The following is a 14527-nucleotide window of genomic DNA, read 5'->3' on the forward strand; positions in this document are numbered from 1 at the left end:
AGCTTTAATTCCGCTCGAGCAGCGCAGCAAATAAAAATTTGTCTCGACACCGAAACTCCCGCTTCACTGCTGCAGCGTCCGGTGTAAAATTTTTAGCAGTGCAGAGATTACAGAGATTACTAACTGCAGTTTTGTCATTATTCCACACAAGAGACATCTTCTTTACACACAGGACGAACTCGATGTGTTTTCCCGCTTTTGATAGACAGGATATAATTGGCGCTGATCACTGGATGTTTTTAAACTATCGGCTGAAAAGATGCCTTTATCAGCCAATACCAATTATTACATCAGTGCATCTCTACTCATAACATAATCCAATTTTAGACTTAGACTTCCTTTTTTAATCCCCCGGGGGAAATTAAGGAATTACAGCAGCAAAAACAGAAAAACAAAAACAAAACCACAAGACAAAATTTGATAATACAGTCAATCAATAAAAACAATAATCTGAATATTATCAATTACAAAATACTGTGCAATTACCTAATTAGCACAATAACTCATACCATCAAACAATGCCACTCAATCCCTTAATCCAAGCAAAACATTCCAATGTATTATTTACATGAGACATTACAGTAAATAACTAAAAATAATTTAAAAAATCAAAATAAACAGCGTCCTTTCATGTCTTTACAGAAGTACAAATACGCATATACACATGTTATATATACCCATATACATCCCTATACATATACATACATACACAGATATACATATATATATATATATATATATATATATATATATATATATATATATATATATATAAATATATATGTGTGTGTGCGTGTGTGTGTGTGTATATATATATATATATATATATATATATATATATATATATATATATATATATATATATATATATATATATATATATACATGTAATTTAAAACATTGAAATTATTGTCCCAATTCCAATCTACTGATTATGGAGAATAAAACTTTTCTGTTCCTATTGGTCTAGCTATTGAGCGCACACACACACACACACACACACACACACACAAACAACACATAATATCTGAGTTTACTGGAAGTGACAACACAGCCTCGTGTCTGTTCTTGGCCAAGCTTTCGCTCTTTCCGTTATTTCTTCATTCTGTGGTGTCTTTCGTCATCAGTAATGCTCACTCATTACTTCCGCAAACTCGCTGTCCTGCAGCGTCTGGATCAGCACCCAGAGCCATGACATCACACGACCTTTTCCCCGGATTGGGAGCACTTGGGGTCACCTGGGGTCAGTCTGCTGAATATGCATAAAATTCCATTACTATGTATCCTAGTCTACCTCAGATGAACACGGGTATGATGGCAGATTAGCAGATGTTTTCCCCTGTTGTCATTCAGTAGAAGAATCAGAATCAGACAGAATTATACTGGCCAAGAATGATTTTACTTACAAGGAACTAGGCAGTTATGACATAAACACGGCTAAATTGAAACAAAGGAGACAGACATGTACAAGGAAAACCATTTAAAAAATAGGTTCAACCTTTGAAACAGTAATGTAATAAATTCAACAGTAAAAATTTGTCAAATTTTGAAACGGTAATGTAATAAATTCAACAGAAAAAAATTGTCAAACATGGGGGAGTACTGCACTTTAGCCTTTAATCAAAGATAAGGGCTTGAAATAAATTTTAGAACATTGCCTTTAATGAAGGAAAAGACATTTCCTAAATATTTCACACTTATTTCATATTACAATGTACAAAGGTACATACTGAAAAACTCAGGGAAGAAACTTTAATCTGGACAGTGGTAAGGCTAGACAGAGTAGGCTAGTAAAGTTTGAGTCTAGAGTTTGAGTCTGTGCACTTCCTCGGTTGTTACTCTTAAACATCATGTTCTCTGGCTGACCTCATTTTGATCCCAACTGTTTTCCAAGTTGGGCTATGCAAAGAAAAACATTCTGTTGTGCATTACATTACATGTCTATGTGTAATTAATACACCAGCCATGTTTGTTTTTTGTTTTTTCATTTTAGTTCAGTCGTGATAATAATTTCTGGTGTGGTGCTGTCTATTAAGCAATATTGTGCTCCAATTGAAAACAATTTGGCCCAGACAAGCATGTGAGAAATTTTAAGTGTTTGAGAAGTAGCATGTTCTGCAAAGGTTGAGTCAGCTTAGGTGACCTTTGGCTGCTCTGATGCTATCTATAGCCTGTGATTACGCTCAGTGATGTGACAAATGCATTTCCCATCAACATGAAGCAGTGAAAACATGAATCATCTATAATTCTGGTCAAATAATTAATGTGGCTTTTCATCATTTGTTGAAAGATTATTAAGTAGCCTAGGAAAAAAATGTCTGGGTTACGCATGTAACCTTGTTCCCTGAGAAAGGAACAAGATGTCGCGTGAGCTTCACGCTGTGGGAAGCACCCTTGTGTGTGACCGGTATCTGAAGTCTGTGTAAAATCACGCATATTTATAGGCCTGCCGTAGTTAGGTGACGTGGCATTTCACGTATCACGTGACTATAAAATGGCGCCTGTAAACGACGTCATCAGCTTCTACTATCTGAAGAGAAGACGCAATTCACATCCATGCCCCAGTATGACAAAGCTACACAACATCTCATTCCCTTCCCAGGGAATAGGGGTACATGCGTAACCCAGACGTTCCCTTTCAAAAGGAACTCAATGCTGCGTGAGCTTCACACTGTGGGAACAAGTATACCCACTCCGTCATACTGAGGGTATGGCTTGTTCAAAAAGGTCTGAGCCTGAGGGTCACGGTAAGACCCTCAAGCCTGGGGTGGAATCCATATCCAAACTGTAATACTGAATGAATATGTGCGGTGTAGACCACCCTGCTGCAGCACACACAACCTGTAAGGGTACCCTTTTGGATAAAGCCTTCGAGGAGGCGACCCCCCAGTGGAATTAGACCTTGTGCCCAGAGGCGTAGCGAGACTGCGCACCTCATAAGCAGTAGAGATTGCTTCCACTATCCAATTAGAGATGCGCTGCTTTGACATAGCATCACTTCTCTGTCGCTGCCAAAGCAGACCAGCAACTGCTCCGTCTTACAACACAGTGTAAGGAACGGAGGAGGACAGAAAGCCTGCAACTCTACTGGCTGGGCAGCAGATGAAGGAACTTTAGGAATATAATCTGGCCTAGGATATAGGAAGGCCTTGGCTAATCCAGGGGCAAAGTCAAGGTAGGAAGGGGCAGCAGAGAGATAGTCAGAAGCTTCTCTAATGCTGACTCTAAGGGCTCAAATGGGGTGCCAGGACCACAGAAATGCATAAATCTCTATGTTAGAGGATGTTTCCCCAACAAGGCTCCATTAATAGGGACATGGCTGGCTGAAATGGCGGCCATGTAGACCCTAATTGTAGATGGAGCCAGACAAAAAGACAAAAAGTCACAACTTGAGCACATACAATTTTCTTGTGCTCTTGCATTCAACATGAGACCGGAATATATGAGCTGGTGCCCCTTGGGGCCAGACCCACAGTTTACATAGTTCCGGACGAGGGTGATAAATGAACCCTCATGCTTGAGACAGGAGATCCCTGCGAATGGGATTCTCCCAAGAAGTGCCGTTTAGCAGGGATGTTATCTCAGAGAACCATATTTGAGCTGGCCAATAAGGTGCTACTAGCAGCAGACGAAGTCTTGGCAAACTCTCGCTAGAACTTGTGGGAGCAGAGAGATCGGGGGAAAGGCGTACAGATTTGACCTCGGTCACATGTGTACCATGGCGTCCAGCCCTAATGGTGCGGGAGGAGTGAGGGTGAACCACTTCGGGCAGTGTGTTGTCTCCTTGGAGGCATCCACTTCTGCTTGGCCGAACCTATACCATATGGACTCCACCACTTGTGCATGGAGCCTCAGACCCTGCCTTGACAGGATGTCTGCCCCCACATTCCAGTTGCGCCTGCCTGAATTAGTTGCGCCTGCCTGAACAGGAGGCACGAATGTAACCCTCCCTGGTGGTTGATATATAAGACCACTGCTGTATTGTCTGTCACAACTAACACATGGTGACCTCTCAACTGAGGAAGAAAGTATTTCATTGCTAGGAGTGCCCCAGCCCGTGAGAGAGACATCTGTCATTCAGTCTTGCGAAAAGGAGATGCCCCTAGAGGAGATGCCCGGGCATGACCCGAGGCTAGAAACCGGGGACACCTCCAAATTCTCAGAGCATTAAGGCATCGCCGTGTGACACTGATTACAGTCAGGGTTTTCGTCCACAGATGAAACCCCCGACTTTTCAACCACCACTGAAACTGTCTTATGTGAAATAGGCCCAACGGTATGATGTTCGTTGCTGCTGCCATAAGCCCCAACAGTCTCTTGTAGAAACTGGAGGGGATGCCCAGACCCAGCTTTATCTTGCTCAATGTTAACAGGTTGATAGGATAGATGTGTTGAGGATAGATACGCCCTTATCGTAGTGGAATCCCATATAACCCCTAGAAAAGTCATCCTTTGCACTGGAGAAAGCATACTTTTCTTGGGGTTCAACCTGAGCCCCAAGCTCCTCATGTGCAACATCTCTAGTGCAATCCAGCGAGTTGGCGATCATGCTAGAGATGTTGCTGTCCAGGTAGTTTAGTACATGGATGCCCTGGAGTCTCCTCCACCATTGCCTTAGCAAAATACCCGAACTGTTCATTCCTCACGATGGCAGAATAATCAGACATCGTGGGGTTATAAACCTGGCTAGTGTATAATTTTCCCCAAAGCGCAATATTTCTTCATGAACTTCTTAAAAAAAGGGGAGTTTTCTGCAGTGTCAGGGACATTTATTTTCACTGGGGAGAAACACTCATCTAGCCTGCCACGAGCCACTTCCTCTTCCCCAGGCCAGTCTAAATTCAGTTTTTCGACAGCCTTAGTGATCACTTCAAGCAGCTGTTTAAAGGATTCAGAGTTGCTCTCCGTTTTTGGAACACTGACTCAGAGGAGCCAGAGGGGGGAGCCAGAGAGGGTAGGTTGACTCTCCATACCAGAAAGGAGAAGTTGCTATGCAAGCTCTAAAACCCAGAGGTGGAGAGTCAGCTCCGGAGGAAAGGGCAAGAGATAGAGCCGTGCTCGTCTCCGGTTGCTCCTCCAGATCCATATGGGATCCCCAGGACCTGAGCCAGCCGCCTGCCTCGGCAAGAGCCTGCCCAGAGCCCGAGGTTCTGAAACCCAACTCCCTTTGACTGAGAAGAGAGTGAGCCAAGAGCAGAGCTGCTTAATTGTGAAGCCTTCACAGTGTGTGCAGTCAGCCCCCTAAAATATTTTTCTGAAAATAGAGAGAAGTGAAGAGTTTTAGGAATGTTCAAACAGACAACTGACATATGGTCTTCGCTGAAGATAATAAAGCTGATGGCGTGGTTTACAAACGCCATTTTATAGTCATGCGATACACGAAATGGCACGTCACCTGACCACGGCAGGCATATAAATAGGCATGATTTTACACAGACTTCAGATACTGGTCATGCACGAGGGCGCTTCAGATAGCATGAAGTCACGCAACGATGATTTCCCTTTGAAAGGGAACAGAATAGAATAGAAATTTCTTTATTGTCATTGTATAATACAATGGCATTGAATTGCAAGTCCCAAAGTTATTCACTCATATATTCATTTCAAAGTAAGTGCTTTATCCTGGTGAGAGTGATGGAGGATCCAAGTTCTATCACAGGAAAACTGGGTGTGAGATGGGAATACACTCTGGCTGGGCCACCAGTCCATCACAGAGCTCAGGATTGAACCAGGACCTCTAGATCTGTGAGGCAGCAATATCACCTGCGCTGACAGATTTGTCTTATGCTTTTTGACTAAAACATTCATTTGAGATTTCCAATCACCGATTAGGAAACAAAAAACAACCCCCCATCCCCCCACCCCCTCAACTCAGGAACATTGGGACGGTTTCCTCAACCCCAAGATCAGCAAGTGACATCAAATCAACATGGCTGCTCACAGCATCAACAGTAAACAAGGTAGCACATCCTTCCACGTAGCAGCCTGCACACACAGAGTTTTGAAAATTACATAATTCTGATTTTTCACTTCCAAGTCACATAGCTTTATAGATTTCTAAATCTACGAACGGCTGGATCTAGACCTCAAGTCTAGTTACTGCTTGAGTTACTCAAGTTACTGCTTAAACATGGTAGCGTTAACTCAGATCTGTTTCAACTATAAAGATTTTGCTGTGAGTAGAATTCAGAAATTCTATATATATAAAACACACAAAAAAACACAGGATGTATTATCAGTGTACATTAAAGCGAAGTGAAGCTACATTAAAAATGGCATACTACAAAGCATAATATGTCAAAATACAAATGTAAAGAAATATCTGCTGGAATAACATAAAAACAGTCATCACTGGGTGATTACTGGTTAGTGTATTGGCTCATTTCGGGTTTTTTGCTGGATGCTTGCACACTAACGATGTACCCCCCAACCCACAAAATTACCCCCCACCCCGCCCCCAGCTCCCTCCAGTCCCCCATGTTTACACACACGCGCACGTACGCAACAAACACACACGCACACACACACATGAGCGCACAGAATGTTTGTCTTATTATCCTTGTGAGGTCTGTATATTGACCTAATAATTAATGCAGCTTATTAATGCTACATTAGCATAAATGTCTACACCCAAACCAAAACGTAACCTTAACCTCAATAACCAGGACATGTTCATCAGGAAACTGAAAACAAACAAATAAAAACAAATACATTTTCTTGTGGGGTCAAGTCCAATGTCCCCCCACAGGTCAAAACTGTTTGGATCCCACCATGATATAAAAAACATACTCACACACACGAACACGCCCGCGCGCGCACACACACACACACGCGCGCGCGCGCGCATGCATTCTCATTCCTCCTGACCGAAGGTAACCTCTGCGATGTGTGTCATGACTGCGCTATAAAGCCGATAGTGAACGGAACAGATGCTCTTTGCCACTGGGACACACAACACACACCGAGCAGGAGTAACTGAAAGGGGAAAAGAGTTTAAACCGATTCAACACGGAACACAGCGAATGCCCGAGACCAAACCATCAGGTGTGCCTGGGACAAAAGGTAAAACAGGATCAGATTTTTTTTTCTTTCTCGCATGTTTCCTATAAAGTGCTGCGAGTGATGAGCGCGAGTCTTTATACTGATAATCTAATCATCTTTTAGTTAATTAATGGCTGGCTTTAACTTTGTTATTCAAATGATTTTAAATTAAGTACTTACTATGCTATAAAACGAGAAGTCGTACAATTGTTTGTATTGCTTTATTGTTTTGAGGGGGAAAAAAATAAAAGAAAGATCACGATGTCTTCATACAACCTTTTTTAGAGAACAATAACTAAACAAACATCTCTCATTCATTACATAGTAACAGTGTGTTTTTATACAGAAGGGAAGAACAATGCAGTAATGCTCTTACTGTATACACCAAGGAATCTCCTGAAGCCACAAACTGGATGAACTAAACGTTACCTGTTTAAATTAAAGTGGAATGTGTGTGTGTGTGAAGGAATGCAATTTGACGTTACTGTCCTACTCAACACAGTTCGAGAAGTCGAAGTATAAATACAGGCTAATTTCATCCACGTTGGGATGACGTATTACAGAAGTGGGAAATATGTTTGGGGCATGTTCCTACTAGTATGAGGAAAGGAGCACAAAAGAGGTACATGCATGTAGCTGTGTAAATCAGACAATGGATCACCACTTATACTGAAAATGAAACTTTATGTGCTTAATGAACATTAAGAAGGACCGGTTTACCTTTTGGTATATAGTCTTAAATATAAAGATTCTTCAATGGTTCTTTACAGCACCATAGGATGGTTTTTCTTGTATAGGGTTCTTGAGTTGAGATATATGGTTATTTGGAGATTAAAGAAGTTTTTGTATGTTTCATCATAGGTTCTTCGGAGCAATGTGTTATTTCTTCAAGGTATCATCCTTTAACAGGTTAAATTGAACCCTATAATGTTCTTTGTGGGACTGGAAAAGGTTCTCCTGGCATCACTCTTAAGAATCTTACTTTGGTGCCTTAAAGCATTAACTAAGGTTTTTTTTTTTGTTGTTTAGTTGTTTTTTTTTAGAGAACTTATGATAAAACGGATCCTTGTGGCACTGCTGTGAAGAACATTTACATTTATGGCATTTGGCAGACACCCACAGTGACTTTCATTTATCTCATATACAACCGAGCAGATGAGGGTTAATGGCTTTGCTCAAGTGCCCAGCAATGGCAGCTTGGTGGTGCTGAGATTTGAATTCAAAACCCTCTGATCAGATGTCCAATGTAACCATTTAGCTACCACCACCATTTCTGGGTTCTATAAAGCCACATTAAACTGATGGTTCTCTGAAGCACTTGAGAGTAAAAGATTCTTTGTGGAACTTAAAAGGGTTCTCCTATGGCATCAGGCTGAAAAAAAACCCAACCTTTTTTAATCTAATTGGAACCTTTATTTTTAAGGGTTTCATACTCATATTTAATATCAATTGACACCAACTCTTTTTTAAACAAAAGTAAAACAAATACTGTAGGTGAACTCAATGTGTGCGGTACCTCTGTGTCTTATTTGCACTCATACCTGATTACACACACCTGGTGGAAGGAGCATTCCCAGATATGAGAAGTGGTTTTGTGAATAATCCAGTTATATTCAAAAGATTAGGGAGTTCCTGGCTGAAAAGTGTGAGACCCCCTGATATAGAGTGGTATGTCTCTTCAAGACCTCTTTGTAAGATGTTAGCATAAGTAAATGACTGTCTGTCTCTGTGTGATCATGTTAGGTCTACATCTTACAGACAGTATAAATCAATAAAAATAATAGTAAGCTCTGGCAAACTTATACCATTGTAAGTAGTAGGAAAGGCTGTGTGAAAGAGTGTAGGTTAAAAATTTGTTATCAAGCCAACCTAATTGTGTGTTTCAACAATTGGTCATAGTTATTTACAAAGAAAACTTTATATTAAACTATTTCCTCAGCAATATAAGATTTTACTATGTATTAGAGTCTATTATTGCAATTCATACATTTTTAAATATATCCACTCAAGCAGATTGTATTGACATCCAATTTATATGAAGTAGGATGAAATATAATAGGACCATACACAATACATGACAATAGTGAAGCACAGTTCGGACAGTTCTTTACATGTAGAGGGTACACGTAGTTATAAAAATTTGTTAAATTAATTCATCAGTGCATCATGTTATAATAAAAAAAAAAACAGGACAGTGTGGGTCACAAGACAATACATTAAATATGCGGAACAACAGGGACATCATGACGTGTGGTGTGATAAAATATCTAAAAACCTTAAAGACATTTTTTATGACACAGAATATGTATCACAATATTTTATACTTATACTCTTAAAGAAAATATATTTACATGGAAGAAGAGGAAATCAGCATCTGGTAAAGAAAGAAATAATAATGTGATTATTGCTATAGAAGTAATCATGATACTGATGATGCAGGAAATTAAAATATGTGGCATGTAAAAATCATATTATAACAGTCTTAATATATGAGAGAAGGCCACATCTACAGTTAATTTGGTCTAGTGTATTTATCATTTCTCAGACATGTATTTAGTTTTGATACTTCACTTTTTTCCACTGAAGTAGAATAGATGTCACAGCTTAGTCAATTCTGAGTGACTCAATTCTGATTGAATCAGTGAAGATTTCTCTGGACTTTGAACAAAGATGGCTACAAGTGAAAATCACACTTCCATATGAATAGTTTCATTAGCATGTAACAATAGCAGCCCACTTTTCGATGGCAGCGCTTTGATCAAATGCAGCTGTTGCTGTTCAGCTACTTGCCATGGGCAAGCACATGGAGCCGTGAGAACGATTCTCCACCTACCGAAAGGTACTTTATTATGAGGAAATCTGGGATGGGTGCTTCTAAACCTGGGTTGTGAGCATGATACAACAAGACTGAACCGCAGAGGACATTAAAGACGTGAGCAGGAGGATTTCAGATAGGCTGCTGTACTTTGGCCTGGACTTTTGAGCTGCACTGTTGGTTGCTCTTATATGCCTCTTATATACTCGTCCTGCTCTTGTATCATTGCAGTTGAGAGCTGCAGAGAGCAGCGTGAGGAGGACCTGAGTGAACATGTCTGTCTCCACTCAGCTGGGCCTGCTGCTGTGGAAGAACTTCACTTGTAGGAGACGACAAACGGTAAGCTTGGACCAGAAACTGTGCTAATGTGAAATGTGACATGTTGGTACATGTAAGTGATATTTTTTTACAGGTGAATAAAGTACTGTAACTGAGTGCTGGGACAACGTAGAGAGACGGACTGGACTATTTACAATGTATTGCAATGTATCATATGTTCAAATATTTTGTTTTGTATATTGTAATATAAATCATTAACACCATTTTTATGGCAGTAGTTTTACTGTGGTCTCAAATGTCATTGTTAATCTTTATATTAATCTACACTTGAGACTTGTGGCTTGAGACCTGTTGTAAATCTGTCATCTGTTGACAAAAAGTGCATCTTGCTGACCCAAGACTTTTCAGCTTTTAGCTACAGGAAATTTAGCTTTTGAGGCATGGCAGCTGCAGATATTCACGATATCTCTGTGTCCTCAAGTAATCTAAAGCGCCTTGAGTTTTAATCCCTTAAACCCCTGGCAACAAATACTGTAAATTCTTCAGTGACAACAATTAAACTATGCTTCTTGAAATACTTCTTTAATCACTTAACCATCTGTGATGTATCCTGGACATTTAAATGATTACACATTGCCAAATAAAAATATATATATATATTTTTTCTTTTATGGGCGTTAGGGTTTATATTGTATACAGCACTATTGTAAGCCATTGCTAACATGTCGAAATCCAAGATGTTCCCAGTTAAGTAATAACAAGCCACACTGCAAAAATAGGCAAGCAGTCAAATCATTACCTCACATGGTCAGTATTGACCAGTATTGCATGTGAGACATTACTGGATGTCTCAGTCATCGCCTCTGCATACATGCTTTCTATATCTGGAAATGTATTATTGATGCTTGACTGATGATGTTTGAATAATAAATGCTATGAATAAAAGGCAGGCAATGATGGAACAGCTATAAAGTGCTGCAGCAGATATCTTGTCTGCAGGATAGGTGTACTAATCTATTAGCAAGGGACAAGCACTTGTCTTTAAAGAGGGGGGATGTGGGACAATGTCCACACTTACATGAAAATGCTGATCTTTGTATTCTTCTGATTTCTATGTCTGTCTGCTCTTTCCACATGTTTGTATTGCAGTTCCAGCTGCTTATTGAGATTGTGTGGCCCCTCTTCATCTTCTTCATCTTGATTGCTGTGAGATTGAGCTACCCCCCATATGAGCAACATGAGTGTAAGTCAAACTTATTTTCAGTGCTGAAAAGACAGATTGATGCATATAAAAGAATGTTAGATGCTTTTTTAAAAACACTTTTTTTTGTTAAGAAAAAACATTTTTTTTTATTAAGCTGTATCTTCTTCTAACATATGTAATGTCCACAGAGAAATATAGCAGAAATATAGAAGATAGCAAAGAGAGTTATTAAAAATAGATTTCAATAAACACAGACACTGGAATTCCATTAGGATCAAGAATGTTGAATGTTGAACTGGAATGTTGATTGTTCCTTCAAACATGCAGCAGTGGTCCTTAAGATCCAGTTATGTATTTAATTATACTGATCTAACTAAATGTATGAAAAATCTATCCTTTTTTGTCCCAATGTGACATCCGTATGACAAGGAGTTTACAAAAAAAACATACTTTAATTTTTTTTTCTGAGATGATAATGATGTTCAGAGTCATTCATTATATCCATATATCCATTATCTCAAAACAAATTGAATGAATGAATGAAAGCAAAGAATTGGCATTGACTTTATTGACTTCACAGTGGGTAAGAAAGCTTAACAGAGTGCCAAGAAATGGCTCATCAGCACTTTGACATCATCAACCAGTAAATGTATTATGTATGACCTGCGGTTATAATATCAGTATTACAGCATGAAATTTACTGGATCTCAATGGTCTTCTAACCTCCTTGTCAAAGTCTGTGTAAATGATATTCCAGTGAATTCTTGGCATGTTATGTAAGGTTATGTAAGATTAAGACACACTTGACCTGTAATGTACCTAAACTATAACACTTACTGTATGATTTTTTCCTTGTTGAATAATGTTATAGAAGATCGCTAGAGAGGTTCTTCTCTGAACAGAGATTTATAAGTAGCAAAAAAAAGCTATTTTGAAACATGACTGGATGCCCAATGATCACCCATTCATATTTAAAAATATATATATATTTTTTTTTTTGCTACTTATAAACAGCTTGTGCGACTCTTTTTATTAACAGATAATTACAGTTGCACCAATACTACTGATTACAGACAAATGACACATTTCCCATCACATGACATGGGCTTATTATAGCTGCTCTTCCCTTGTACTGTTCTTCAGTGTTTTGTTTTGGCTCTGGGTTCAGGGTCCCATATTGAAGGAGGAAGCACTTGCTGTGCTGTCTCTCAGTTCTGTATAATGTCCACTCCTGGTTGAAGATAATGGTATAGTTTTGCTGTGAATCATCCAAGATGTGCGTCTAGGCATGTTGCAATCGTATAAGAAACAAGGAGACAAGTTCCTCTTTTCAATTGCTAATATTGAAGAGGTGCTCAATTGTTTGAAACAGAAAAACAAGCAAACAAACTAAATAAAAATGCAGATTGATGCATCCAGAATTAAGGTTATACCTAAACTCAGTTTTAGAGATGGTGTTTATTACGAAACATGTGATCATTTACTGGTTGAATGCAAACAGTGCATTTACTTATGGTAGTTGTACACTAGTTCTTTGGATGTTATCTTATCAGTGCTGTGCTTAGCGAAGGCCTAGTTGGCAGTCTTAAGGTTGACTGATAGCAGACCTACTTATTTGACAAGTAAACTTGTTATCCTTCATTAGGGGCATCAGCATTAAACCAAAGGTCCCACGTTGTGCTTAGGCAATCATTCTCCCTTGAATAAAGTCTTTCTATGCTAGGTTCCTTTCTGAAAGGAGATTCAACGGTGCTAATGTTTACTCGCACCTGTCCTAGGCAGCAGATAAGATGATCACAGGGTCCTCAGCTGCTATCTGAGCCATGTCCTTTTAGAATTCTGAAACTTACATGATGTATAAAATGACACAGATAGCACCTCATCTTTCCTTTAGTTTATCTAAAGAATTATTTGTTTGAAAAGTCTCAGAAAAATGTACGATCTTCACCCGAAATCTTCACTTGAAAATTTCGAAATGGCCAACCTTTCTTTGTTTGTTCCCAGTTTGTTTTCTCTTTTCTGCCTTTCTTACTGTGGGAACTGTATTCTCCTCAGTTAGGCAGTTAATTATATCTTCCTCTTTCTCTCTTTGTTGGTCCCAGGTCACTTTCCCAACAAAGCCATGCCCTCAGCAGGCACCCTGCCATGGATCCAGGGCATTGTGTGTAATGCCAATAACCCATGTTTCCGTCACCCCACCCCAGGAGAATCGCCTGGAGTAGTCGGCAACTTCAACGATTCCATGTAAGTTTAAACCTGCATCTCTGCGCATGGCAGCAACCCAGTGGTAATTCCAATAAGTTTTAAACTTAGTTGTAAACTAAGTTGTAATCAACTGTTCAAGTACCCGCTTTGACAGTATCAGCCTAATGTCTCGCTTTTACATTCACAGAATATCACGGCTTTTTTCGGATGCCAAGAAAATCCTACTGTACAGTCAAAATGACAGAAGTCTTGATGGATTTAAAGAGTTAATCAATGCAGTAAAAGAAATGCAGAACAACACTTCAGGTGAGTCGAAATTGGGTGTGTTGGAAAAAACTCCTAATGAGTTCTTAAAGCGCGATGTAACCTTAGGCATTATTTTCAGCTGCTTTGTTCAGGCAAGTATTTCGTGTGAATGGCTGATGAAATGTCTAGCATCAAATATGTAAATCCACGTGTATTTGTCGTGGGCTGTAAGAAGCTGATTGTATAGAGGAAAAAATTTTCCACGCAAAGAGTATGTGGGCGATGGGAGTTCTGACATTTGGGAACTTTTTGGGCAAGCCAAGGCAAGTTACTGGTGGGAGGGTTTGTGTGGGTGAGGACTGGAGGAAGATATACATGCACACGCACACACATGCCGTTTAATTCAGACCTCACGCAATACCAACCTTCCCCTTCCTTCTGTTCAGTAACAGCTCAGAATCCCCTGACTATTAAAACTTCTCTGGCACATGGTCTTAACTGTGTTACACTTTACTGTTACATTGTATACATACATGTATTTTACACTAGATTCTAAAAGTTTACTGTCCAAAAACTGTTAAGTCACCTTTGACGATTTTAAGTGAAGTTTCAAGTTAAGAGAATTGTGACTCCCAAACAATATATTTGCTATATTTCCCAAACAATAACAAATCAGTCTTTTAATTGATTGAGTCAACATCATCTATTGATTATTTAGGATTTAGGAGGCTGGATTT

At 39.5% G+C, this 14527-nt stretch overlaps 1 protein-coding gene and 1 long non-coding RNA gene across 2 annotated transcripts in view; one reads left to right on the forward strand and one right to left on the reverse strand.

Annotated features, from left to right (window-relative positions):
* Nucleotides 1-900: 900 nt before the first annotated feature.
* Nucleotides 901-7534, reverse strand: LOC128634899 (uncharacterized). The gene is made up of 3 exons (XR_008397804.1): nucleotides 7418-7534; nucleotides 6794-6975; nucleotides 901-5985 (listed from the first exon to the last, which is right to left on the reverse strand). It is a non-coding gene; the product is annotated as an uncharacterized LOC128634899 (long non-coding RNA).
* The window catches only part of abca1b (ATP-binding cassette, sub-family A (ABC1), member 1B), a 34827-nt gene continuing 27220 nt past the window's right edge, over nucleotides 6921-14527 (forward strand). The window contains exons 1-5 of the mRNA XM_017485569.3: nucleotides 6921-7062; nucleotides 10088-10195; nucleotides 11285-11378; nucleotides 13442-13583; nucleotides 13732-13850. Coding sequence (XP_017341058.1) covers nucleotides 10130-10195; nucleotides 11285-11378; nucleotides 13442-13583; nucleotides 13732-13850 — 421 coding nt within the window. The 5' untranslated portion in view covers nucleotides 6921-7062; nucleotides 10088-10129. The remainder of the gene's footprint in view (nucleotides 7063-10087; nucleotides 10196-11284; nucleotides 11379-13441; nucleotides 13584-13731; nucleotides 13851-14527) is intronic.

The sequence above is a fragment of the Ictalurus punctatus genome, chromosome 14 (assembly GCF_001660625.3).
Source record: "Ictalurus punctatus breed USDA103 chromosome 14, Coco_2.0, whole genome shotgun sequence".
NCBI classification, from domain to species: domain Eukaryota; kingdom Metazoa; phylum Chordata; class Actinopteri; order Siluriformes; family Ictaluridae; genus Ictalurus; species Ictalurus punctatus.